This window comes from Orbicella faveolata, unplaced genomic scaffold, assembly GCF_042242905.1.
Source record: "Orbicella faveolata isolate gen_17 unplaced genomic scaffold, um_ofav_v1 contig_36, whole genome shotgun sequence".
Classification (NCBI taxonomy): Eukaryota; Metazoa; Cnidaria; class Anthozoa; order Scleractinia; family Merulinidae; genus Orbicella; species Orbicella faveolata.
Genome location: NW_028301565.1, coordinates 10,795,353 through 10,823,261, shown reverse-complemented (window position 1 = coordinate 10,823,261; position 27,909 = coordinate 10,795,353). Strand labels below are relative to the sequence as shown.

Below are 27,909 nucleotides of genomic sequence, written 5' to 3'. Positions count from 1 at the left end.
TGTATGTAAGGACAAAGTGGAAACGGGTGTCGGTAAATAGATCATACGAATGAAATAGAACGCCACCTTTTGTGACCCTTTTGTGGAGTGGTGTTTTTTGTTGTTTGCAAAGTACACGATCGAGATCTGTTGAGAATCTACTTGGATAAAATTAAGAAGTGCTCTGGAAAATAAATACGAAAAAGTCCTCAATTTCTGAGAGTGCGACGAAAATTTGATCGCAAAAACTTCAAATTCACTTTTGCATTTTGGCGCGCTGAGTTGGGGCACGTGACACTTATAATAATGACGTGGCTTGTAAGCTCTTTGCTGGGGGTCGATGAAGAATTCAAAAGGGCGGCCTTCGCTCCACAGCGAGCAGGATGGATTTGTGAAGGAGGGAAGAATCTTTGAGGAATCTTTCGCCGTGCATGGAAACGCAAGGCCATCCAACAATCCAAAGCTTGCAGAACCCTCTAACGAACCTTATCGAACGGTATGGTCCGGTTATTATTGGGTTCTTGGGCTTGTGAATTGTGATTTTCGTTCGTGAATAGTTGTGCGTGTCACCGCCAAAAATGGCGTTGGCAGTGTAAGATGGCGTTGAAGTGACGCGGACTTTTTTCTCGCTCACGAGAAGGTTTTTACGTCTTCCAAAGTAGCATAAACTGTGTCTAAAGTTATTCTGCACATTTTTGTGCCATTTTGGAGACTACTTGGGTAAATTCGAGGGCGAAATTGACGAGGTTGTATTGCATCACCTCTAGGCCCAGCTCAGCTTTACAGTCTGGTCTCACTAATGAACATAACTCTGCCGATTCATTGAATGGATTGCGATCAGAGACGAGCCCCGAGGGGCTCGGGAAGCGAGTAAGGCGTTTATCACACAAGTACGACGATTTTGAACAACAAACAGTGGTAAATATTACTGTAATCCATTTCGTTGTTCGTTACCTTCGCTCGAGCAGCGTCTTAAGCTTGAATTTATAATTTGATGTTTGGTATAACATGCGAAACCGAAATAAATTCTACACGAACTGTTGTTTGTTCTAAATGTCCTTTGTAGCGAGGAATGACTCAACCACCAACAACCGGCCAAGAGCCAAAAGTTTATCGAACTACAAACCAACTCCAGTATTTGTCGAAAACAATCATGAAGGCGATGTGGAGGCATCCATATTCCTGGCCGTTTCACGAACCTGTGGACGCTGTGAAATTGAATTTGCCGGTTAGTATACGCTGAAATCACACTTAAATTATCTGTTCATTCCTTTGCAAGACGTTGTTGACTGGAGGTCTTGTGGTTTTGTAGGATTACTACACGATCATAAAACGTCCCATGGACATGGGTCAGATCAAGAGAAAGCTAGAAAACCTCGAGTATTCCTGCAGTCAAGAGTGTATAGATGATTTTCGCCTAGTGTTCAACAACTGCATCACCTATAATAAACCAGGAGAGGTGAGATTTTAGTTTGCCAATTGTATTTTCGTTTTGTGTGATTCCCACACCACAGAAAATACAGAAATTTTTTGATATTTGAGCTGAAAAGTCAAGAGGAAATTGAATTAGGTTGAATATATTTTTGACGAGAGTTTTGACAGCATTTGAATTAAATTTGCATTTGTTCTTCGGTGGCTCAAGGCTATTTAAATCCCCAGGAAAGCACAACTTAAGTGGAGATAATTTAGTAGTATGCCTTCAAACTGAGTGTACATGAATTGATTGTTAGCCAAATAATTGTTGTCCAAAAGTCTGCTGGGATAATATTCCAGTCATCAAAACAGAATAGGATTCACTTGTTAAGTAAATTTTTTGACTTGAGGAAGTGAGCAGTTAACAGTATGTAAAACTACATTTTGATTTGTAATGGTCTTGTTAAAACAGATTGTGGGACAATTTCCCTATAGTACTTTGGACAGAGTGAAAGTAGTGAATAAAAGAGGAAATACATATTCCATGCTCTGGTGATAATGATGGAAATTGACTGACCTGTGGCATGTTGCCATGGTGTTTTTTAATCAAGATAAAATTCAGTAGTTCATCACATTTGACATCATTGTTCCAGAGTATGAAGGAATCCAATCAACTACCATACACTAATTATCATTTTTTCTTTGAATGCACACATGAGATAGTAAGTTTTAAAACTACGAAATCCACCATGACAGTATAATGTTGTCAGTTTCCATGGATGCCATGTAAATACAATTAGCAGTAATAATTTAGTGGTAGTTTTATATACGTGTAGATTGCTGTAACATATTGAAATACTGTAGATATTTCTATATATATAGTTCAGCATGCATCTCACTTTCCTTGCAAGTTATTACCCTAGTTTTGAACAACTACATGTATCAATAATCACATTCATGAAAATCTGACATGACAAGTCACAACTGAAAATCCAGTGATGTTTGGCTCATTAACTACCACCAAGGTTGACCACTGAAAGAGAAGGGTTAGGGTGAGGTTTGGCAGGTGGGGTCTCCCATGCCTTCCTTTTAAAAAAATATGCAATGTTTCCTTCATTATATAATTGCTTTTCTCCTATAGGATGTAGTCCTCATGTGCCAGACACTGGAGAAAGTGTTTAACCAGAAACTCGCTACCATGCCCGCTGAGGTAAGGGTGATGAATGGCCTTGTGACAACTGAGAGAATTCAAAAGGTTATCTACCACTGTAAATAAAAACTGCCCTCAAATGTAGGAAATAGGGACTTACCTACACATGCATTTGTTGAGGCAGTTGAGGCAGTTGAGGCACAGGAATACCAAGATTGATTGCAGGGATGTCAGTTGATTGTATTGCCCTGTAATTTCCAGCAGTACTCGGAGTGGGTAGTGATACTCTAACATACATTGTATCCTTTAGGGCAGAGTAGTTATTGTCGCAATGTTGTAAGTGTCAGGATTCCCCCAAAATAGTGTTAATCTGTGATTTAGATTCACTGTTTCTTTGATAATGCCAGGCCTCCACTGTGTTGTGACAATTATTTGTCAAGAAGGACTCTCTTGATCTCTTGACTTTCTTGTACAGCTATATAATAAAAAAATATTCTGTCTAGGAACTACATATAACTTCTAATTTCAACTAATAGTTATAACTCTGTTCAAGTTGTGCGGTATCAACAGTATTGACTGTGTTTTTTAAAATTGTTATATTTTCTGTAGGAATTCGAAATTATCCTAGGACCCAACAAAAAGGCTATGCCTGGTGGACCTGGAGCAAAAAGAGCCAAGAAGGGTGGTGTGACATCAGTTAAAATGGAGCACATTCCAGGTTATTATCAATGACATATTGTGGATTATGTGTGCTGAATTTGTGTATCTTTGCCACTGTGCTAGAGAATTTGTAAGTCAAGCAGTCAACATTTAGAGTTACCACAAACCCTATATCTCTGTGGAGTCAACAAGCTTAGCTCACCCCTCACTGTTCATGTACATTAAAAAACCATCTCGAAAGCCTGATTACATGAGGCATTCGAGTAAGGAAAGATACAATTACATTGTAATTGGCTGTTATTTACATAATTTCTTCATCTCATTTTAGTTGCTCCAGACAGTACTCCAATGACAAGTTTGCCGTATGCCACCCCACCCGTGTCGGTAACTGCAACTACAGCACTTCCAACTCCCGTGGATGCAACTACTGTACTACCCTCCCCTGGTATTTTGGCTGCTCCTGCTTTACCTTCGGCTGTTCAGCCTGCCAAGGTTGGTAAATATTCCTTCTGAAAGTACACTAGAAATCAGATTCTTTCAAATCCTTTGGAAGCTTTGTTTGCTGTGTAGATATATGCAAGAGAAATATAGGAAGAAGAAAATCAAGTTCTCTTTACACTTACATTAATTGTCTGAGAGTGAAGATTGAAAGACTCGTCAAAAAAGCAAAGGCTAAGAGAAACATGTTACTACTTTGATTTCTTAACCAGCTTTGAACTTCGGTGACTAATTAACATTTAGACTACAAGCTGGAGTTTTCTATGAAACAATTAGATTATGAGCTCGAGATTTCTATTGTTTGATAGTTGACGAGGGTGCAGCCCAAGTCAACCAGCTCGCATAGAAATGGAGAGCGAATAGTCTAATTGTTTTAGTATAAGTCTACTAGTTGTTCAAAACTTTATTTAAATCCTGTTCACAGACAATTCGAAAACGCCAACAAGCGGCTGTCATTTTTGTTAACAAGGGCACACCGCTACGCTACTCACTATCTGTTACAGAAAAGATAGTGAGTAGTGTAGCCAGCCAATCAGAGAACATTATTCGTGATAGAATGCCAGTAGATTTTACTAAAAGCCAAGTTGACTATCGCTCATAGAAAGTGAGATTCAGTAGTCTTATTGTTTAAGTAGACACTCTAAAGGACAACAGCACAAAACCTACAATTTTGTGTACGTGTAATCCTAAATCCTTGTCTATCAGGGAATAGAAATTGACAAGACAACGAATCAGATTTGCAGATTTCCAGTAGAACAGCTGAGTGGGTACTGGACTCCATTACTAAATCCAGTAACTTAGTATTTGATGATATCTGTTTGTAGGTCAAGAAGGGGGTAAAGAGAAAGGCTGATACTACGACTCCAACAACTCCTGTTAGTGGAATGGGTGATCCCATGCCCTCTGTCAAGGCAAAAGCAGCTAAAATACCAACTCGAAGAGAGTCTACTAGAACGGTGAAAAAACCAAATAGAGATTTGCCTGAAGAGCCACAAGTGGTAGGCAATATAAAAGTAAATGAGACAAATAATTTTTGTACACATAGTTTGCTATTTGTTATACAGTTTCATTCCTGGTTTAGAAGAGTGTTCTTTCTATGCTGTATTTTCTCTCTACAGGTTTTTTTGGGAATAATATAATTTTTATTGGTGCACAGGTGTAATAATAGTGTCAATTTGTAGGTTTCCCGTGGCATGACCATTAACAATAATTAACAATTAATTTTTATGAGCCCAGTTCTACTACAAACAAGTAATCCCTAACCAGTCTTTAGCAACACTGGTTTTTGTATGCAGGTAGTGGCAATTTGAAAGTTGGTAATATCCACACTTGGTATGCTTTGAATGTGTAAGGGTACATTTCTTTAAGAAATCTAAGATTGGATTCTTAAATCCGAAAATGGAGTTTGCGTTTCTTTTCTAAACAGATCAATCCAAGATCACTCAGATCATGGCACATCAAAGGAAAGAATTCTTGCCCAGAGTGGATTCTTCAGTTCCTTTGACACATCATGATCTGAGTGATCTTGGATTAATCTGTTTAGAAAAGAAATGCAAAATCCGTTTTAGGATTTAAGGATCCAATCTTGGATTTTCTTAAAGAAACGCACCCTAAGTGACATATCTATTTCTGCTATGCAGATAGCATTCTTTGCTATAATTATTTTTGTAATTCAGGATATCATATTTGTTTCAGTCTCGTGGCAAAAAGAAACCATTGTCTGAGCAGCTTAAATACTGCAGTAACATTATAAAGGAACTGTTTTCCAAGAAACATGCTGTAAGTAAACAACAGTTTGTCATTCTTATTGAACAAGTTTGAATTAACATGGTCAGAATTGACTTGAAGATGGTTTTGTAATTTTGGTTACTTACTTATCATAAAGGCTGTTCCTTCTTATTAACTACATTTCTTCAATCTTAGCTTAAAGGGCCCTAGTCAGCCACACCTTTGTTTTTGTTAACATGTGAGAGTTTGGCCACTATATTTAATTCGGGGCGTGTCAAAACAAAGGAAATCACTATGAAAATACTAAAGATAAATAAACATACTTTTAGGAGCACAACTTAAGTAAAGCAAAAAGATTTCACTTCACCATGCAATATCAATAATTTTAATGGCATTGAAAATGGTGGAGGCTGACTTGGGTCCTTTAATATTGTACAGTTAGATACAACAAATAGTCTGTAAGTTAGTCACAAAGTAGAAAACAGCTTTTCCCTGTTGGGATGAAAAAATATGCTCTGGTATTGACTGGGGTTCATAAGTGAGTTTCAATTGAAATTGAGAACTTTGTTTCCAAGTTTTTTGTATTACTGTAAATTTGATTGACAATAATTATATTGAGGTCATGGCCAACTAAAAAATTAATGATGACCTTTGCAACAAACATGGCCAAAATAAGCAGAAATTCCCTGTACATGGATAAGCACTTGTACCCATTGAACTGATGACCATAGGCTTGATAAAACATTTTTTAATTTTTAATTTAATTTAATGAACTGTTTGGAAACTTATTTTAGGCATATGCATGGCCATTTTACAAGCCTGTTGATGCTTCTACTCTTGGATTACATGATTACCATGATATAATTAAGCAACCAATGGATATGGGCACAATTAAAGTAAGGAAATTCTCTTACATTCCTTATTCCATTTCTGTTTTCGCATTGGTCAAATTGTGTTACTACCTTTTAAGTTGATGATTTGCACAGCTTATTTTACAAATTCATCAACAGGTAAAAATGGATGCAAGAGAGTACAATTCTTCATCTGAATTTGCTGCTGATGTTCGGCTCATGTTCAGTAACTGCTACAGATACAATCCTCCTGACCATGATGTTGTTAAAATGGCAAGACAACTGCAGGTTTGTGACAACTCGTCAGGTTGTTTTGATGTTCCCTGCAAAATTCCTTTAATATTTGATATTTGAAGTTAAATAAGTGACATTGTAAATCATCTAATATCTCTTCTTTGTTGATTCCAGAGGTTAAAGAGACCTCAGACTGTTGTTTCAGTCTTTAGCTCTGTACCTTCTTTTAAATTATCCTGTTTAATATAGGTGCCTTTTAACTTTACCATTCAATACCATGCAAACTCTGGAGGTGGAACCCAGTTATTAACTAGTGATTGCATTAAAATTGCTACCCAGAGCCAATTTCAGTAACAAAAGTAGCAACAGATGAACTTCCCAAAAGAGGGGATAAAGTTAAACGATAACACCACAGATAAGACCCATTGTACCCTTTGAAGTTAACTTCTTTGTTTCCTGCAAAGTTTTTATGATGATGGCAGTGTAAAATAGAGCCATTTTTGAGAACTACCCTTACATGTCATGAAAGGCATAACACTGTCACTCTTTATTACTGCGCCTTTCAATAACATGCGGACTCTAAAATTCCAAGCTCAACTGACCAGTGCGTTTTTTGCTACCATCAATCAAATGTTTGGCGGCTCCTCCCAGCTTTCAATTACTGCTGAGCATGTGGTAATCAAATCAAATCATTGAGCACAGTTCAGACATCATAGTCGGAAGCTGGGAGGAGCCGCTGAACATTTGATTGACGATAGCAAAAAACGGGTTTGTTGGTTGAGCTTTGAATTTAAGAGTCTGCTTGTTATTGAGAGGTGCAGTAATGGGGTTTCACTTAAGTGTTGTAGGAACTGTAGAGAGGATAATAACAACTCAAATACAGCTGTAGATTAACTGATTTTATTTTGTTTCATATTAGCCTTTGCAATAACATCAGTTCCTCTTTTGTCTGTTGATAGGATGTGTTTGAAATGAAATTTGCCAAAATGCCTGAGGAACCTGAACTTCCTCCTCCGCCAATGATAGAACCTCCTGAACCAGAACCAGAGTCTGCGGCAACCCCACCATCATCTTCACCACCATCTGAGGATAATGAGGCCGACAGAGCTGAACAACTTTCTCAGCTTCAACAACAGGTACTCCACTGTTTGCTGAGTTTGCAGTGTTTTAATTCTCATTTTTCAGCACAAACAAACAAAAAAGATATGCTTTTAATGAAATAGTTTTTTTATATTGATTAGACCTTTAGATTTCTAAAGCACCAGTACAGTTAATCCTGCTTAATCAACTGGGCTGCATAGGTTAACAATTAAATTCCTGGTTCTGTCAGCTTTTAGTTGGGTTAGAGTAAATAGTGAGATATGCAGATCTTAGTAGGTAACCATGTTTCAAGGTGAGAATGTCTTCTTTTTTGACAGCTCATATCAGTTCATGAACAACTGAGCAAACTTACAGGGGAAACTGTTATTGTGACAAACAAGACAAAGAAAAAACCAGAGAAAAAACCTCCAAAGAAAGAAACCAAACAGGTGGCCCCGCCACAGCCAAAAAGTCAACCTAAACAGAAATCCGCAGCCAAAGCTCAAGCAGCCCAAGCTCAACCTAAAGCAGAAAAGCCAGCTAAGAAACAGTCGGCATCAAAAAGATCTGCAAATAGCAAGTAAGTTGGGCAGGTTCTGTAAAATTTGGAGTAGAGTATAGTGGGTCAAACAGAGGTTTGCCTGGTTGCTTATAGTCTAATTTTGCTCGATTTGAAAAATAGGATGGCTGCTAAAAAGAAAACATTAGAAGTGGATAGTGATGATGAAGAAGATACTGCAAGACCCATGACGTACGATGAAAAAAGGCAACTTAGCCTGGATATCAACAAGCTTCCCGGTTGGTTAAAGTCATTATTTTATGTCATTTCTTTTATTTAGTTGATGGGTTGCTCTTTGAAACAAATTTACTGATTACCAAAATGGTTGTCCTGAGACACACAGTTTACTCATTATGTAAGTTACTGCTGCACACCATGGATCTATAATGTTTTTCCACATGTAAACTGATTTACTTGGTGTAAATAGGAAGATTATATGATGCTACCTACAAAACAGTAATAACATCCCTATTTGTAGTTCTTATCTTGGCCCTTTTCCTCTTGTGTAAATTAGGTGACAAGTTAGGAAGAGTGGTGAACATCATCCAGTCCAGGGAACCTGGTCTGAGGGACTCGAACCCAGATGAAATAGAAATAGACTTTGAAACGCTCAAACCTTCAACACTGAGGGAATTGGAAAAATATGTTCAGCAGTGTTTGAGAAAAAAGGTTAAACCTCAAACAAAGAAGGCCAAGAATGCTGAAGAACGAGAAATGGAGCAAGCAAAAAAGAAGGAGGAGCTTGAAAGACGACTTCAGGTATGTAGTAATAGTACTTTTAGTAATTATACTGGTAAGGATATTTGTATGATTGTCATGTAAAATAAAGCGCTCCTGTTATGTATGTAAGTTGTTTGTATAATGTTGTAAGTTAGATGTGCTAGCTGCAATACAGGGGTTCGGCTGACCGCGTGACTCCTTTTCCTCATCAAGGATGTAAGTGGCAAGCTTGGAGGCACAGGGCAAAAGAAACAGACCAAGAAAGGTGAGCTGGCCTTCTATTTCAAAATCTGTTTGACCAGACCAAAGTAATAAACTTGTAGTCACTACACTCATAAAATTTTCCAACTTTGGTGTATATCACAAACTGTAACTGAACCTAAGTTTGTTTTGTGGTTTTCAAAAGGAATCGTGTAGAAAATGACATACATGCATGATTTAAAAACATCAAGAAAGTTTGGAAGAAATTAAAAGTTATTGTAAACATAAGCTTAAGGTGAGGGTTTATGTAGCCCTGCACTTTTGAGTTCCTCCAAACTTCCTCAAGTGCTTGCTCAGGTTACGCAGAGTACTGCTCAGAGCTAAGCGAACATCCCATGCATGTTATTAACACACCCCTAACGCTTTAAAGTGGCCTGTGCGTTTTTGCCAGTGTGTTAGGGACAGATGTTTTTGCGAACATATTAGCCTTTGTTATTCGTAACCAATATTCCTTTAGTGGTGCAGTGTTATGGCAAACAAAGCATGACTCCAGCTCAAACAAATGTGTGATTTATGTTTGGAAATTCCACGCTTAGCGAGATTCAAATCAAAACACAGCGAATTAACAAGTGCAGTTGGAAAATAAGGCTCTGTACCTCTTCTGCTGAAATAAGGTGTCCTGATGTTGACAAGATGACAAAAAAATTCAAGCACTTTCACATCAAACCCCGGCTAGTTAGCCCGAAAATCTGAACACGTTCACCTGTATAAGCTCTGTTCTCAAAAATTTCTCAGTGTTCTCAAAAATTCTTTGTGTTGGATAGAAATAACGACATGCACTTCGACAAAATAAACAGCAGATTAAAAGCTAGACGATTTCAGTTAACCCAACACTCAAAAACGAGAAGGTTGTAAATTATGCGAGAAGGAAAAGACAGGGCTCAAAAAAATCCCCTTCCAGTTGTCCAGGACAAGTAGATTTTCCTCTTGGGCAAGTATAAACTTTCTCTTCTTACTCGCCCATGGACAAGAACCCGGGTAAGCTGTCCTCAAACTAAATTTTTGATGACGATTGAAACAAGTAAATTTTAGACACAAGAATAATCAAGTGTTAAGCTAAAGTTTGACGAAGGTTACAATTTTAACGCGTTGTTTAGTTGATTGCGCGACTCACTTCAGAACTGTTTACCTAGCGCATGATAAAAATCTGCCCCGATCAAATTTCTTTCCAGGATTAAAGGAGCTGTGAATGAAAATTAAGACCATTGCAGTGTTTATCTCTCGCAGATGTGAAGGCTGATAATTTTACAAGAGATGTTTGACATCTTGATATTTCCTTTTTTCACTGTTAATGTATGGCACAAGGAGTCAAACAAAACAATTTTGTTTCATTAGTTTTCTTGCTTATCTGGGACTTGAAGACACGCATGCTTTGAGAAGAGATATCGCAAACCAAACATTGAATTTTACTCTCCACAAGACAAGCCACAATTAAATTAACAAGATTGGAATTGGAATATTAATGTTCTGTCACTTTCATTTCAATGATGCGCCAAGTTTTTATTTTGGATTTTCATCTTGAAATAACTTGTTTACGGTTCATTTTGTGGCCCAATTAGTTATTGTCTTCTTCAAGCGTCGTGAAAACTTCTTGGTCACACCACTTCGATACCTCAAACTTAAAGAGCCTGTTTTGTTGTTGGTTGGTTCTTTTATTTCAAAACCAAGCAATTTTATGCATAGGAAAGACACCAAATAGTCATTATTGGTTAAAACTAGTTCTAAAAATCTCTCCTGTTTACATTTTCAGATTCACAACGTGCTGATCATTCTGTCGTGGATGTTGTAGGCAGTGAGCCTCGGCCATCAAGACTAAGTGAAAGCAGCAGCAGTAGTGGTAGTGGCACAAGCAGTAGTTCTGATTCAAGTTCAAGCTCTGGCTCATCTAGTTCAGCAAGCAGCTCTGACTCAGAATCAGGTAGTGAAGAGTAAAGACTTGCGGCAACAGCTACAAAAAATTTGCTGAAAAGGAGTTGCACATTTATTAGTTAGGAAAAAATTATAGCTGTTTTCAGTCATGACAATAGGGATGCCAAGTTGAAATGATCTTTGTCCGCATGATTTTTTTAGTGTAAATAGTGTACAGTGGGTTCTTGCAATGTCGTAAGTTGCTGAATAAATCGTTCATTGACTGTTTAAAAGTGTTTTCAGTAGATAGGTACACAATTAACCAAGTTAAACATGACCATAACTACTTACATCTGTAAAAACGTTGCTAATGCAAGTTTGTCATAAAATATCAGGAAGAGCTTTTCCAATCCCCATAAATATGAACTCAGAGCTGACTGGACTCTTGCTGTCGTCAAATTCATGATACATTTGAATGGCTGCCAGGCAGTGCATTTGTAATTCTTTTGTGTCTTACAAATATCGTAATTAGCAAAATAAATTTGTATTTTACCATGTTGGATTGTTTGTCATTTGTACAGTTTTAGCGTTAGTAACTTGGAGAGTTTAGGTTGTAACCCCAGGTCAGGTGGATCTAATTTGGTTTCTTGTTCGACAGAGTCTGGTGGTGTGAGCCACAAGACTTCTCACAGTACTGGAAAGGTACTTATGATTTCATTCACTCCTTTGGCATTAGCCATTCCCCTCCTTGTCTTTCAACACCTTAATCTACACATTAGCCACTCTTGCAAACTTTTAAAAAGAAGCCATTTATTTTGTGCTCTGTGTTTTACATATTACATTGTATTTCTTTTTAGTTGCACAGTTTCACATGAAAAAAGAAAAGATTTAGAAAGGTTTTCAGAATTGGAGAGCACTGAGATTGATTGTACGTTGAAGCTCACTTGTTCAAAAGTTTAAGAATCACCCATTCATTTCTGAAACACTTCCTTCACAACCTCATATTTCTTCTGACTTGGCTGTTTGATACTAATGAGTCAGATCTCATTCTGTTCCTCCTGACATTGCCAGAACAAGTCTGCTGGTCACACATCCAAGGCGACACCAACGCCGTCCAAACCAGTAGCAAGTCATGTGACCCAGCCTGGTATGTCTGCTTCCCCTCTTTTACATTTTTTAGTTCTCAAATCTACCATTTCTTTTGAATCCCAGAACTTCTCTAGAAAAGCCCACTCCTCTTAAAACCCATGTGTTTATTTCATTCCAGTTATCTACCAGAACTAAAGCTACTGGTTTTGTTTGATGTGCCTTGTTACCCTTCCCTTATTTTTCCAAAAGAAATGGTCGATTTGAAATACCTCCTTGTCTTGTTTTAAGATGTTGATTTGTACTCAAATTTTGTCTTTGGACATGTCATCCTTTTTCAAACTCGGGAGAAAAATCAAAGTCATACTGCCAGCATTTCTCAGAAATTTCATTAACCCGAGGTATTTTATTTTTGTTTGTGGTAAGCATGGCCGCAAGCTTTTAGCGTGGTATGCTGAATCTGTTTTATCTACAAAGTCGAGTTTAACTGAAGAGTGTTCTTGTAAAGTTGTTAAAAGAACACACCTGTAAACCCTTCAAGCCCATGGGTGTTCTCCACTAACTTTATCTCCTTGCAATGCCGATACATATACACTATGAAGCAGAGAGGTGATGACGAAAAAAGAAAATTCCAAATACTCCAAGATCCTTTCAACTGTGTTTAAAATAGGTGCATGGCAATCAGTTTGGAGTAGTCTTTACTCATTTACCCTTAAAATTGACTCTATCAACATCAAAGCTTGCACATGACAAATTAAGAGCAAATCAGCATCTGACCTATAAAAATTTCACTTGTATGAACATCAAAGCTTCCTCATGTCAAATCTAGTGTATATCAGCCTTGAAGGAGGACAACCAATTTAGCATAGCAATGTAACTGGACATTTTCACAAAACTCTTATACAAGAATTGTGAAGGTTTTTTGAGGAACTCCAAGTTAGAAAACATTTTCTTTTCAATCTGAATTGAACCCACGCTTTTAGTAAGCCAGGCTCGTACCCAGAGTCCTCATTACCCTTGATCAGCAGTCGGGGAGCAGTTGACACTAGAATGTTCTGATTGTAAGTCTGCAATTACTGGACTGGCTGAATTGCACATGCTAAGCTGACAAATGTGTGGCTCAATCAAGCTTGATGTTTTATTGCCCATTTTGTCAACTTTTTGCCATAAGTAACAAAGATTCCCATTTGAGATTGATTGCAAGCCATTTTCACCGTAAGGCATCCTCACTTCCTTGTCGGTGAATTCTGTAATGGTTGAGTACTGTTGTCCAAATTAAACCATATATTGATTTATTCTTTGAAGCTTCTCAGAACTGAGCTTAAAAAGATTATGGCACAATAAATTCAGTTCATGGTCACAATGAATGATGCAGAAAAAGCATTGTTAAAAAGACCCCTTTCATATTGTCAATTACTTGAACCACCTTACAGGCAGACAAAGAAAAGAGGCCTTTAGGCTAGAATAAGTTGTCGTCTTGTTCCCATACTGCCTTTTCACCTACAAAATAAAGTTTTCACATCTTTGTGCTAGCCGTTTAAACAAGTTGTCATCCTTTCCACTCCATTTTTCCATGCCTTCTTTTCCCCTCGACTGACTTTTATTTTTCTTATTTGGTTTTTATACCCTTGTGTACAAGGGATTGAAAAGATGTTCAGCGAATCATTTCTTCAAAAAGCTGGTTTAACTACTTTCAAAATATGGGTTTCCCTTTTTCTTCTCACAAAATACATTGTTGGTGAAGTAGTGAAACTTGTGCCAACTTCTTTTCATGTCGATATCTGGGATGTGTTCAGAATTTTGGATCCACATTGTGATCATTGTATAAAATAATTATTGTTGATGTAAACAAAATCAATTAGGCACCCTCTAAAATGGACTCTTTTTTTATAGATTTGAAATGTGATGGCTGCAGCCCTTTGAAAATAGCTGTTCAGGATTGCATTGTCACAATAGCGTGAACCTGTTTGTCACAGAAAGTAAATGAAATGATTCTTACAGGAATCTGTCAATTGTTCTTATGCTAAAATCTGCAGTTTTAAGTGCGACATAAATAGACAAAGAGTTTACTCACTTTGCATTTTAAGCAAAAGAATGGTAATACAAATTATTTGTCTTAGTGATACCCATCTTTTCTTGAAATGTTTAGAGTTTTTTATTCTTATGGCAACAGGCATTAAATTCTTCTTTTGTACCAAAAATGACTGAATAACTTTGACGCATAAATTATACAGTTGACTATGATTATCTTGTCAGCGCAGTGATAACTTTATGGTTTGAAGTTTTCCTGTCGATCATCTCGTCTGTAAATGGAGGTTTCTAAGAGATCATTTCATGAATTACGGTGATCATTGCTGATGAGACCAAAATTCTTGTTTTCATGCATGGGTTAAAAATTTTTGGAGAAGGTACCTTTCGTTTCCTTCTTGTTGTCTGACAATGCACTGACAATAATCTTTGAATGAAACAGTGTGGTGCAATGTAAAATGGGACTTTTGAAGTTCAGCTTTCCACCAAGCATTTTTTATTTGTGAAGCTTTGATCTCTGGTTTTTGCTGAGTAGATAGCTCCCAAAAGAATGTGAAATGCAGATTGCTTTGTCCTTCACACCTGACAATTGTACCTTATTCTTGAGAAATATATAATTGTTCTATTAGGGTCACAATAAAAGTTTGATTTTCCTCACTGATTGTCGCACATCTTTTAATGTTCATGATAAGGATTTGGCGGCACATCACACTATTACCTTTTTGGAAGTTACATTTCTTTTCATCACCTTTCTGCTGTTCAATTAATGCAGCTCAATATCATAAAGCAAAATTATCTTGGGAGCTGTTAGCTTGGGAGTCTCAAGCCTGTTTCTTACTGCTTTAGTTGTGCCACCCCCCAAGCCTACTCCAGTACCAAAGCCTCAGGAGAAACCTGCTGTGGCCAGTGCTGTGTCAACCACTTCTCCCACACCAGCAACAAGTCATCCCCCTGCAGCAACTGTGGCACCTCCTAAACCTTCTAGAGTTGGTCCGACAAGCATCCCTTCAGCACTGTCAAAGTTGACAGCTAAACCTGCAGTTTCTACAGCACTCAAGCCTACACCCACCAGCACCACCACGACACCCAAGCAGTCAGTCTCATCATTTGCAAGGACAGCAGTGACAACAAAGGCTACTGCACCAGTCACACCAGTCAGTACCACAACAGCTACTGGGCTGCTCAAGGATAGAGCACCTACTGCTGCTGCCACTGCAGCTCCAGCAGAAAAAAAATCAGCAACTTCACGATCAGGTGCTGTTCTGCTTTCAAATTTAACCTGATTTTCACAGGTGCTCTGCCGTCCTTTTGAAACTAACAAATTCTCTAAACAGTAGAGTGAAGAAGTACATGCCTGTTTTTTAGGCCTGAATTTTATCAGCCTCCTCAAGTCATTTTTGCCGAGTTCACCACTTTGTTTCTAATGACATCTTTACCCTGATTGTCACCTAAGAGGATGGGCAATCTTCAGATGAAACTCTAGCGCAAATGAACCACCTCCATACTTAAGTAGCACCCAACCAGCTCATCATTCGCCAAATGTACCCATTTACTTGCAAGATGAAACACTTCTATGGTGTTTGAAAGTATTTACTCTAGAGTGTATTTTACTCTTACTCATAAATGTTAACCAGTACTTTCCCTCCCTGGTGTTCACAGGATCTAGTGGTTTGACATTCACTGTAGGAGAGTTACCAGGTTCTCTTGCCTCTATTGGTAAGTTTCCAAATATATATATATTTTCAGATCAATTTTCTTTTTCACTTTTCTTCAAACATGAGGGATTTCCTTCGAGGATCGAGGTTTAATGATTTTTGTATTATTCTCTTTCTAGGGCAAAGGAATGAAAATCAAGCTACAAAGAAGGTATGTAATAACTTGAAAGATCAAAAGTTGATTCCCCTTACTTTTGCCATGCAAGTTCTGAGAAATTGGTAGTTCATCAAGAAAATATCCTATGGTTTTTGATTATCATCACTTGTCTCTGATTTGAAATTCCAAGCAAGGCCCAGACCAAGAATTGCAGAACTCTGAAACTGAAGTGTGATTTAGCACTTCCATGTGGTAATCATTAAGTTTGTTTTTCAGGATTTGGCCCCCAAGGCAATTCGTCAAGTACCGTCTTGGTCCAGTTTGAGTAGTTCAGGTTCATCTCTGTCCCGTCCTGTGTCATCTGCAAGCAGCTTTGAAAAGTTTCGTCAGCAAGCAAGGGACAAGGAGGAACGGGTAAGTTACAAATCAAAACAGTTTTGAATCTGAGTCTTGAGACAGTACCAAAAAAAAAAAATTGTGAAACTGTACATGCTAGAGACGAGGTCTTGTATGTGTTGTCAGTAGCAGTAACAGGAATGATTAAACTTGTTTGGTATTGTCTGGCAAGACGTTCATCATCCTCTCACTGTGTTTGGAAGCTATTTTGTGAACGGTTTTGATTTAATCATTCCCAACATCTTGCAGTTGTTGTTGTTTTTTTTCATTTTGAACAGTAATTTTGTAATCCAGAATGTTACTAACATGTCTTGCAGCTTTTTTTTTGGAGTTTTTAAACCTTTATCTTTATCTTGATATCTAACAGGAGAAAAACTTGAAAGCTGAAGAGGAACAGAGACGCCAACAACAGGAACGAGCAGAAATTGAAAAGTTGCGCCAAGCTGAGGAAAGAAAAAGGTACACACATGCATATACTTTTTGATAGGGCAGGTCAAATATGCCAACCTTGGGGCTGATGTGGACCTGGCATAAAATCTAACTATCCTAATATTTATACAAAGCAAATCTTAAAAATATAAAAATCCAGGTTTTTAGAACTAATCAAACATGCCGCTTTTTTCAATTTTTTTCAAATCGGATATGGTCTACAGACCTGGAGCCATTTTTAAGTCTTCCATAAAAAAGTTGCAAGAATGAAGCGTCCCTGATTACTTTAGGGATGGCATTCTATATGATAGGGCCCCTATACCTTGTGTTATTTGTACCAAGTTCACTGTTATACCGTTTTGGAGAAAAGTCATTCATGCCTCTCAATTTATAGTTATTAACAGTGTTACCTATCCCACGCAGTTGCTCAAGGTAAAGTGTTATTGTACACCTGGTAGGTTTACCCTGTAAAACAAGAGCTTAACTAGCTGGAACTGATGGTCTCTGAACTTTCTCTAGTTGTGTTATTGTTTTTTCGTCTACTTGTAACAAGAGGTGCTGTTATGTATGTAAACATTAGGGAAAAAGAAGAAGATGATGCTTTGGAGCAAGCTAGGCAAAATAAAGAGCAAGAGCATGCCAAGCAAGTGGAGAAGATGAAGAGAGAACGAATGAGAGAAGCTGAACGGCGCAAAAGAGAAGCTGTAAGTGAAAATATAATAACTTTTTCTCTAGGCACACACAACTTTCTCACACAAGACCTGTCCAACATTCAGTACCAGAACATCTTAAGCATAGTGTTCTGGTGGGATGTTAGACAAATAGGTTGGAGATGCCTCCTTATTGTGTCAGATAATCTCAATATTATTGTTTTTAAGTAAGAAAATTTCTGACCACCAAAGTCATCTGTGACATGTCAAAAATTTTCTAACTGATGTTTCATGCACAACTATTCTAGCCAGCCAACAACACCAGTTGGTACAACTTCATATTGTCTCCATACAAGATATCATCTTGAACAAATTTGACTTACCTTAGGTTGCCGAACAGATGACAAATTAAAAGAAATCAGTAATTGATATTACAGTGACAACTCTTGAACCATGTACACTCGAGATATTTTTTGTTTAGCTCTTATTAACCGAGCAGGAGGTCTGTATGGGAGAATCTTGACCGAGGTCGTGAGAACAGAACGAACGCAGTGAGGTCTGTACACATGACCTCGGTCAAGATTCTCCCATACAGACTGACTAAGCTCGGTTAATAAGATGTTTATTATATGGCAAACAAGAAAAATTTAATTCGTTTAATGTAACTGGGTTGTACAAGTTGACATTTTGCTTGCGAACGGTGATGACCCGAACTTAATTTGGCCAAAGTTTGCTCGTCCTCTATACTTTTTTCATCATCAGGCTCAGTTTGGCACTTGCATAAATAAATATTGTTAGAAGAAAATAGTCAATATTTTTGCATTTTAGTTTGAAACTTTTTCACCGCAAAATGTAACCAGTCTAGATGCCGGTCTAGATGGGAAAATCTAGTCCGCTTTCAATATCAATTTCAGCCAACCAAATTCATGAATTCGGTAGTTCCCAGTCCTTGTGAGACAGCCATATAATAAATGTTTTTTAGTGACTATAGAATGAGGGTTATTTATATTGACAAGAAAGAGTATTTTACATTTGTACACCGTAAAAATGCTCATCTTTTACATTATATGAAGAGCCTTCAATGTACAGTCAACACACTTTCATACCTGTCTCACACATACAGCAAATTACTTGCTTGAGGTGGAAAGAGTATGCATTTGTAACTAAACACTTGCAATTTTCCTGTATCTGTGTTATCCACAGCTGGCTGGAACAATTGATATGAACCAACAAAGTGACATTATGGCAGAGTTTGAAGGAACAATGAGCTGAAGTTGTGTTCAAAGAGAGAATTGACCATATTGCGCCATTGCGGGCAACTGAATTGTCATTGCAGCCACATTCTTAATTGGATAAAGGATGCAGAAAGCAAGTGTTCATGTACTAAGCCCCCAGCAGTCAACACTTCTACAACTAATTAAGGACCACAGGTTCAAGATATCCCATGAGCTGGCATTTATAGAAGATCTAATGAACCTAAAAGTTTGAATGAATGAACAATTTTTACCTTATTTATAGCTTTTATATGTTCCTGATTGCATTGATCCTAACAAAGGAGTTTTTTCAAAGACCTTATAATACTGAATTCTGCCATAGCTGATTAAAAAGTGTCAGAAGAAAGAAAGCAAACCATTTTCACTGTAACTGTCTGTTACTGAGAGATCTTGTTAATACTGACTAACAACAGAAAGGTGTTAGTGGTAGAGGAGTGAATTTATTGTTTTGTGTGTATTGTTAGAAATTACAAGGTAATTCTTTGTCTTGTGTTCCTGTAATTTGACAAGTTTTAATAAGAAGGAGTGGATGCACTAATGATAGCTGGATTATCTACATTTTTTACTCTTTTTTTGTAGTTTAAAACAATGTTTAGTAGAGGACTTAAAGATAATATTAAACTGTTAAATTTTTGATGATTAAGAGTTAGATTAGAAGCAACCTTGTGTTTTCTGTTAAATATTCCGTAGACAATACTTGTTCAAAATAATGTAATTTCAAATATATTACCTACATCCATAAGCTTTTCATTGGGTTTACTCTCGTGCTTCTAGAATGTTTTGGCTTGGCCTTGTGTACTTATATATCCTACGCAATGAATGTGATTGTTTCTGATAGTTGCTTGGATGGCTTCAGTTATAGTCAAGTTAACTTCAGTGTTGTAAAATTCTGGCAGAATCACAGAATTCAAAATAACTTCATAATTAACAGAAAAATTGTCTACCCCAATAGACAGCATTTTAGCTTGAAGCTAGTGAATATGTTTGACACTCTGCAACAGCAAACAAAAATTAAAGAAAAAAGAAAAAGCAAAAAAATTTACAAGTTAGAGGAGATAAGAAAATAAGAAAAAATGTCACAAATACAGTAATTACTTGTCCCGTCAGAATTGCAGTTCGTGATGGTTGTAGTTAATGTAAATGTACACTTAATGCAAAACTACAAGTAAAAGAAAACTACCAAAAAAACTAGAACAAAACAAAAACAGTTAATAAAGAACAAAAAAAGTTCAAACTGAGTTGTGATAATTGATTTACTTAAGTCACAAGTGAGCTTTGTGTTAAAATGGCTGAACACAGTTTTTGATACCTGTGTTTCGTTCACCTTTTTCTCTAAAACCAACGATCCTTCGGTCGCCAAAAATGGCAACACAAGCGAACAAAACAAACTTCGTTTTTTCGTATGTGCCATTGCTATGGCAACATGAATGAATATAAACAGGTCTTTAAAATCGGTTTTGTTTGTTTGCAGAAAATCTAGTCATTGGATTTTCTTTATCATTTGCATGCAGCAAGCTTGTAATGTTGCTCACAAGTTAACCCTATTTTAATAAGTTTAACAGAGAGCTCTTTAATTATCCCTTGTAGAATGTGAACTGGAATATCTAGAATTTCCTTTGTTAAATTTCAATTTTTTCCATCTTCCGATTACTTACTCCCTGAACTATTTTCATGCCAAATTTTGTGAATTCAATTGAGTGGTTCTCGAGAAATGGCGGATCTCTGAGAAAGCCATTCCACATTCAATCGCAATTTTTTTTTTACTTACTACACGTGCTGCATTTAACTGGGTTCTTTCGGTAACAAAGAAAAATCTGAGAATTGCTGGGTTCTTTGCGTTATAGGGTTGTCACGCAACACTTCTCCCCCCCCCCCCCCAGAAGTGTTGCATGACGACCCTAACAACGGCTGCAAAGGAGACTAGTTAAAAGTCCTACTGAAGGAAAAAACCAAAATAGCCAGTCCAAATAGTTCCTGTAACAGTGAAATATACAAACAACTCTTGAAATTAATTATTACTTTGAAAAATGAAGGTGAACTGTTCATGATCCTATTGTGCTCTGAACAAATGATACCAGTGAAAAAAGAGAATTGAATTAGAATTAAAAAGACATAGAGAACTTGCAATCACAAAACACTTGATGCAGGCATCCAAGGTAATCAAATCCCTGAACATTCCAAAGATCTCTTTTTTTCTTTAATACTATTGTCATCCCACTTTATGCACTGCTAGAATCCCATGGTGGAAAGAAAGTTTGGAGAAAATACTGTTGGGAGTAAGTGCCAGTTCTGTTGGATTCCATATCCACTGTTTCTATTTGTAACTGTAACATAGCATACTGGAAGCAGTAACTAAATAATATGTTTATTTCAGTGTCAGAGTCTTAAGCACTGCTGTGCTAGTTGAGGTCTGCATCACTATAACACTCTATCACTACAACATCACATACAGTCAGTGTTCCATAACAACCCTAAAAATTACATCACCTTGATCAAAATGCAGTCCTAAATGACACTGAACAAATACCAACATTACAACTGAACAATAGTAACATAGCAACATTGGTGTTTACAAACAATTACATAAGAACTAATTTTCCTAAGGAGAGAAATTTCACTGTTTGGAAACACTAATATGGCTAAGGTGATGTCATGAAAACTCTCCATAAATAATAGTAATAGGACTGAGTGGAGTCCAATTCAGTCTGTAATCATACGAGTGAATAACAAAATCGGACGACCACGAAGCAGGAGTCCGATTTGTTAATCACGAGTATGATTACAGAATGAATTAGATGACACGATGTCCTGTTACCAGTTAATCAAAACTATGACAAAATTCGAGAAACGAACAAACCATCGATTGAGCACTGAATGATTAAACGTCGTTATGAATGAAAAACAGCAGTTTACTCAACAATGTGTACCGCAACAGCGCGCGCAAAATGACGCGTACTGTCCAATTACAAGCATGACGCGTACACTGTCCAGTTAATGCTCAAATCGGGCTGCTGATAGCCAATCACGTTCGAGAATTTCGTTATAGTTTTGATTAAGTTGTTAATCATTCAGGTAAGGTAAGCCCATCATGAATTGTAAAGGACACAACAAAATCATACTGGGTCATTTTTATGTCGGACAAAATAGCCTTTCAATCGGGGATAATTCCAAAAAAGGCGGAGAAACAAGAAAGATGATTGATCTTGACACTAATATTTTTGACGTCACTGGGCAGTGTTCAGTGTTGTGAACGATCGAATTCAGATTCTAGTCCTCATTTCACAAACCAGTCTTCAACATCTTCATATGCAGATCCAGGATTTTTCAAGGGTGGGTGGCTGGTATCTTGGGGTTCCAGATTCAAATGGGCATGTACCAAAAACGTGACAATTTGATAATTGGAATCTACTGGTAATTGAAAACTATTAAACCAGAAGTACTAGCAATGTCACAAAGTAGAAATTGTCATGAGGTACCTGTCCTGAGTGTTTCCCTATATTTCGGCCATAATATTCACATTTTTCTTATTTTTCTTATTTTTTGTTCTTCCAAAGAGGGGTGGCTAGCTGCCCAATTTATCCCACCTTACCCCACCCCTAAATCCACGTCTGTTGTTACCCTTCATCAAATCAGGGGTTTTCATTTGGGTACCATGTGACCACAAAGAGAATATCACAGGTAAACGGTACAGGTAAGACAACTTTAAATTTAATATGGCTTGCACAATTATGGTAACAGCATACTTGCAAAATGCTCAACCAAAGTGTTAATCCAATATTATTTCAACAAATTTAATGTTCAATTACTTACAAATCTGGCCTATCTATTTGCTAACATGATAGCACCAAATGTTAACACCAAATTTTGTATTACCGTTTTATATAAAATTTCATCATTATTAAATATACAAACACTGAATTTTAAACAAAGTACACAATATCTTTCAATATGCAAATGTACAAACTCTACAGAAGTTAAGCTTAAAACTCTTTGCATAATAGTCATAAATTTACATTTTACAATCACAATGAACAGAACAGGCAACTGTCATAAAAATGGTGTCCATAATCATGGTAAAGAGGAAGAAGGAGTACAGCACTATAGATATGAATGCAGGTTTACTTGAGTGTACTGTTATCAGATCCTTGGCAGATCATCAGTACTTTTCAGTTCTGATTACCAGCAAGTTTTCATTTGATACATGTGATACTAACTACACATTTGAAAGCACAGAACATAAAAAGCCATAATAAATTAGCTTAGATATCATATTGTTAACAGGTTTATTCAGACAGTTGCCTAGTTTGTCCAGCTGTGCCACAGAAACATTACAAACATGGTCCTTGTTAAACACAACAGACCATAACTTAAAATGACCATAACTACAAATCACCAATTTCTTCAATTCCTTCACTCTCAGTGACCAAGGCCCGCTCCAATATCACTTGACCTTCCTACAAGTATGGTGCAACAGAACACAGTCAACTTAAAAGGGGTTCAATATTGAAGTCCACAGGATGGTTTGCCATGAGACAAATGCAATGATAGCTATTAAACTTCAGGGTTTAATTCTAGATAAACATTAATTCTGTTTAAAAACAACTGGTTGGCATTGACAAAACCTGGATCGGTCCGGATCGGATCACGGATCGGATCACGGATCAGATCGCGGATCGGATCACGGATCGGATCGCAGAAAAAAAAAAGTTTTAAAGAAAAAAAACAATCAAATCGTTTCTAAGATCATAATAAATAAAAAATAAAAGTAGAAAACTAAAATATGTTAAATAAATATAAGAATCCCGAATTTGACGCAATGACATGTTAATTACAGAGAATGACAAGAGGTCATTTAAAAAGCCACATAAGTGCCTAATTTAGGACAAATTTAAATTGTAATGAACAGGCAGATGTAGTTATATTTGAACGTTAGTTGGCTCAAAGTTTGGGTGAACCTCCCATTCTCATTTTTGAAATTGCTGTTAGTATCAGTAGCTAATTCTCGGCTACTTTTTCGTGTCAGATGTGAGTGTTACAGTTAGCGTTACAGTTGATGAGAAAGCTTACGTACGAAAGCTTAGGGACATGACTTGCTTTAGAGGAGCTACGTCACGATTTGCGCATCTTGAAAAAACTAGCCTAGTTTTTCAAGTTCATCATTTGCAGTCCTCGTTAATCTTTGCCATCCTTAACGATCCTCGTTCCGTTTTGATTTGTTCTTGCCTCTTAAGTGCTTTCTATCCTAGAACACGATCATTTTAGGTTTTATTCCACATAAAGGCAACTCTTTACGACCCTAAAAATGACTCTAAAACTTGTGACGTAACTCCTAAAATGTTGTTTATTCTCGGGTTGCATTATTGTTCACACTATTGATGTTATTCCTATAATTTTTTGTAAAACAGCTATATTTCCTTGAAATACAAATGGTTTGTTTCATTTTATTCCAGTACGAAATATCGCATTCCAAACTCACATCTTGTAAAAGTATAGACCTGTTTCAGAAACGGACCGGAAATTGTTTGAAATCATCAGGTGTTTAATTTTTTTAGTGTTTTTAGTTTTTGTGTTTCGATTCATACATTCATCTTATTATTACCATGCTGACTCGTTTCATGACAGTTTACCTTTGATGCAAGTGAATATACGAAATATCATTTATCTGAACTGCGGAGAAAGATATGAAGACATGACCCAACAGCCTGAAAAATATTCATCTGTGACCAGCTCCCAGTTGGCTTGATATTATAAAAGAATAAAGGAATATCACAGCTGAATTAAATAAAACGTTCTGCTCACAGTAGTCACTCTAGTGTAATTTGCTCAACAAAATTTTGAATTTTGAATCTTGAATTTTGAATTTTTTTTCCTTGATCCGATCCATGATCCGATCCATGATCCAATCCGTGACCCGGTCCAGTCCGATCCTGGTTTTGTCAAAGCCGAACAACTGGTTACTGACAACATCAACTTTGGTTTTGACCCTGTTCCCTTAGGGCAAGAGCTTTGTTGTTGTTATTGATATATTTTGTGCAGTCTCACCCACACAGGTTTTAATCCACAAACCTTATATTGTTGTGTTTCCTCGTTTGCATATTCCTGTAATTAAACAGAACAACAAAAAAAGGTCAAAGCCACTCAAGAATACGTAATGGCCTTATGGGGTTAATGTTTGAGTGGTCCCTCTTTTTCTTCTAAATTACAGCATTAAATGATTTCGCAACATGTTTTAAAAACACAAATTATGCAGCTAATTTATGACTTATTAGCTTACTTTGTTTTGTAATATGACATTTTATTCCATTTTGTTTTAATCTATTTCTGTTTGCTCTGTGTAATCTAATTTCAGACCCATTAAGAGAGGAAGGTTGCAATGGACACTAGTGGACACTTACATACATCCAGCCCAGTTTTGTATCACAGTTCTTGCAGAAAACATCCCGCACCATGTGCCTCCCAGTAAGCTACAAATAATTATTACGCAAAACCATTCAGTACAGTAAATAGACAGCAATCTAGGACAATACCGTGCAGTATAAGCTGATCAGACTGAAAAAGGATTTCAAAAAGATTATAAACTATATTTAGCTGTAAGATTGAATGGTCTGCTGCTGGAGCCTTGCAAACTATATAGTTATACTTTTGTTGTACATGAGGACTCTGAGTGCGTCTGCAGGGATCAGAGAATACAAATGAGATATTACTGAAACTGTTTATAATTTACGTTCTATGTCTTCTTTTTCTTACATTGCTTCTTCAGTTAGGTAAAGACTATGTTTTAAGATAAGAACTACTGAGAAAACAAAATATATGCATACCATTACTCTATCTTGAACTTCACTGTATGATAAATTGACCCTGTTGAAAAGATGTTACTGGGGTTTAAAACTCTGCTGACAGTCTGACACAGCTGTTTAGGTTCAATTTGTCTATCCTGTTAGCAGAATTCCCTTTAGCCATATAATAAATTGCTTTAAAACATTTGGATGTAAAATACACCACTTCTAAAATTCATAAGAAACAGGTGTCTGGAAAGCCCGAATAGCGAATAGCAAATAGTGCGAATAGTGGCGAACAGTCTCGAATAGTGGTGAATAGTGGCAAATAGTGGCAAATAGTAACAAATAGGGTACCCAGTATCTTGCAGTTAACCTCGTAACAACTTAGGATGGGATTTTTCCACTAAAAAGCACAGACGCTTATCAGGACAAAAGGTGTTTCTAAATGTAATTTCTTCTGTTTTAACTGCTGCAAAGCGTAAATATGTCTTTATTAGGTCATCCTTGCGTTTTCTGTTTTCCTAATGTCAGCGATGGACAGTCTACTAGCCTGAGTCCGGAGAAGAAAAGGCAATAAATTCACTGAAATTCTGTTGCTTATTTGGAAAATTAATTAACGCTGGCTATTAGATCTAAAGCGGTGACTATTGACGAATATTCGTCACTATTCGCCACTTTTCGCGACTGTTCGCCACTAATTGTACTATTTGAGACTATTCGCACTATTTGGTACTATTCGCTATTCGTGACTATTCGCTATTTGCTATTCGGGTTTTCCAGACATCCATAAGAAACTTCATCTGGGACCTGCATAGCTGGGTGACATATCTTCCTTATCCTTACTATAGCTAGTGAGGGTCTATGTCCTCACTAGTAAGGATACTGATGACATAATTTCCCACTTTCTGATGGTTGATTGTACAAATAGTCAGTTTGTCTACATAATAAAGAGCAAATTACATAGTGGCTTAAAAATATTAATTTGAATTTTGAGTGTTATGAAACAATAAAATTTTTAATCCCAGACAGCTGCACTCGTTTGTAAAATTTTTGTTTTACCTCTTGAATATAAAATTTATATCTTTGCACCACCATGTAATATTCTCTGTAAATTTTATTTTTGACAAAAACCTATGTTTATAATGATGTAATTATGTAAAGGACACTCACACTTTTTTGAACAGGAATGCTCTTCCAGTTGCTCCATTAAACCTCTGATCATCAAAATATCAAAAAAAGCATTAGTTTTACCTGTCCAAGAAAAGGCTTGATTAAAATCAGGAATAGACTTCTGGGCATTTAACAAGAAAGTGGAGCCATCAAAGGAAAAGCGTCAATGTTGAGAAGAAAGTAGATCTGTGATAGATGGCATGCACAGAATCCCTTTTATATACGGTTTGAAACTCTCCTGGTGGTAAACTACCCTTTGATCAGTTTTCAATTAGCGACCCATTATTGCGCAGAATTCAATTGCATGCATGTAATTAGCGGCACTACAATGTCAATTATTAGACACCCAATGAAATTCTGTTCATTTTAAAAGAAATTAGTCTTCAAGCTTATGTTAATGAAACTTATGTAAAGTACATCTCAATATAGGTATTAAGTTACCTTGAAAACAAATCAAGCGATCTTTGTTTACTCTCTTTTTCCCATCGATTCTCGAATGTATTAAAGTAAGCCAAGGAGCAATCTGTATCATTTATTCCACAACATACTTCTTGGCACAAAAACTGGCCTAAGATACTCAGCAGGATGTCCACTATTTATTATTCGCATACGTACCATGGATGTTAACTCCGATCGATTCGTCAAAGCAGTGTCGCAGTTCGCACAAGAATAAAGTGTAGTTCCACCGGGATGATCAAGAAATATACGACCCATGTTTTGAGTTCAGTTCGATAGGAATGGGACACACAAAACTGAAAAATTGACGACAAACACAGAAACCGAAGTATTTACCGCGAACTTCAATCTTTCCGGACCGTTCTTTGTTTTGGTTTTCAAGTCACGTGACGACTAACTGGATACTAAGAATATACGAGACACCATTGGTTACAAACGATTGATGATGTCACCTTTAGACAAATTGCCTTCCGGCATGCCGTATGCACGCGGGTTGTACATGTAGGGGCTAGCACTGCTTATGGAGTTTTTCCAACTTCGTGTCATTTTATTTTTTACATCAATCACCTGGTAAATCAATGAAGGAATTTTCAGTCATACCCCACCACGGGGCAACCCTACCTACGGCTAACGTATCAGCTTTGAATGCAGAAAATTTGGCATGTCGCTACGACTGCCAACTATCTACGTATTCTTTGCATTTCTTTCGTAGGTCATCGCTCAGAGAAGAAGTGGAAAACCTCTCTCGAAAAGCATATAGCTCTTTTAGGACTTTTTGTTTTTAAAGGTCCCGGAGGCCGGTCCCGGAGGCCGGTCCCGGAAGTTTCAGAGAGTCCTGACATCATCAT

General features: G+C 37.0%; 2 protein-coding genes across 5 annotated transcripts; one reads left to right on the top strand and one right to left on the bottom strand.

Moving 5' to 3' along the window:
- The first annotated feature begins 297 nt into the window (after positions 1-297).
- Positions 298-19,890, top strand: LOC110066349 (bromodomain-containing protein 3-like). Of its 4 annotated transcripts, none has more exons than XM_020773574.2 (26): positions 317-475; positions 747-897; positions 1,046-1,207; positions 1,292-1,438; positions 2,534-2,602; positions 3,152-3,260; positions 3,531-3,694; positions 4,525-4,713; positions 5,396-5,479; positions 6,223-6,324; positions 6,439-6,567; positions 7,473-7,649; positions 7,932-8,173; positions 8,276-8,391; positions 8,667-8,911; positions 9,086-9,137; positions 10,884-11,051; positions 11,640-11,683; positions 12,053-12,128; positions 14,942-15,349; positions 15,755-15,811; positions 15,930-15,961; positions 16,184-16,321; positions 16,671-16,762; positions 17,313-17,436; positions 18,586-19,890. In XM_020773574.2, the coding sequence occupies exons 1-26, from the start codon at positions 411-413 to the stop codon at positions 18,652-18,654; spliced, it is 3,411 nt and encodes a 1,136-aa protein (XP_020629233.2). In that variant the 5' UTR covers positions 317-410; the 3' UTR covers positions 18,655-19,890. The 4 variants fall into 4 exon arrangements, with proteins under 4 accessions (XP_020629234.2, XP_020629233.2, XP_020629235.2 ...); XM_020773576.2 differs by having other exon boundaries at positions 343-619; XM_020773577.2 differs by having other exon boundaries at positions 363-475; positions 4,525-4,698.
- A 1,110-nt stretch (positions 19,891-21,000) lies between these two features.
- On the bottom strand, positions 21,001-27,458 carry LOC110066352 (protein yippee-like 5). Its single transcript, XM_089275590.1, has 6 exons — positions 27,221-27,458; positions 26,606-26,649; positions 25,475-25,514; positions 25,052-25,120; positions 24,723-24,755; positions 21,001-23,110 (listed from the first exon to the last, which is right to left on the bottom strand). The coding sequence occupies exons 1-6, from the start codon at positions 27,317-27,319 to the stop codon at positions 23,039-23,041; spliced, it is 357 nt and encodes a 118-aa protein (XP_089131716.1). The 5' UTR covers positions 27,320-27,458; the 3' UTR covers positions 21,001-23,038.
- Between the last annotated feature and the right edge of the window lie 451 nt (positions 27,459-27,909).

Excerpts from the sequence above, each read along its gene's own strand:
- LOC110066352 (XM_089275590.1), bottom strand. The coding sequence starts at position 27,319 with ATGGGTCGTATATTTCTTGATCATCCCGGTGGAACTACACTTTATTCT. Across the intron at positions 26,650-27,220 it reads GATCGGAGTTAACATCCATG|AGGTTTAATGGAGCAACTGG; the intron begins GTACGTATGCGA and ends TTTGATGATCAG. Across the intron at positions 23,111-24,722 it reads AGGAAACACAACAATATAAG|GAAGGTCAAGTGATATTGGA; the intron begins GTTTGTGGATTA and ends CCATACTTGTAG.
- LOC110066349 (XM_020773574.2), top strand. The coding sequence starts at position 411 with ATGGAAACGCAAGGCCATCCAACAATCCAAAGCTTGCAGAACCCTCTA. Across the intron at positions 2,603-3,151 it reads TCGCTACCATGCCCGCTGAG|GAATTCGAAATTATCCTAGG; the intron begins GTAAGGGTGATG and ends TATTTTCTGTAG. Across the intron at positions 8,174-8,275 it reads AAAAGATCTGCAAATAGCAA|GATGGCTGCTAAAAAGAAAA; the intron begins GTAAGTTGGGCA and ends TTTGAAAAATAG.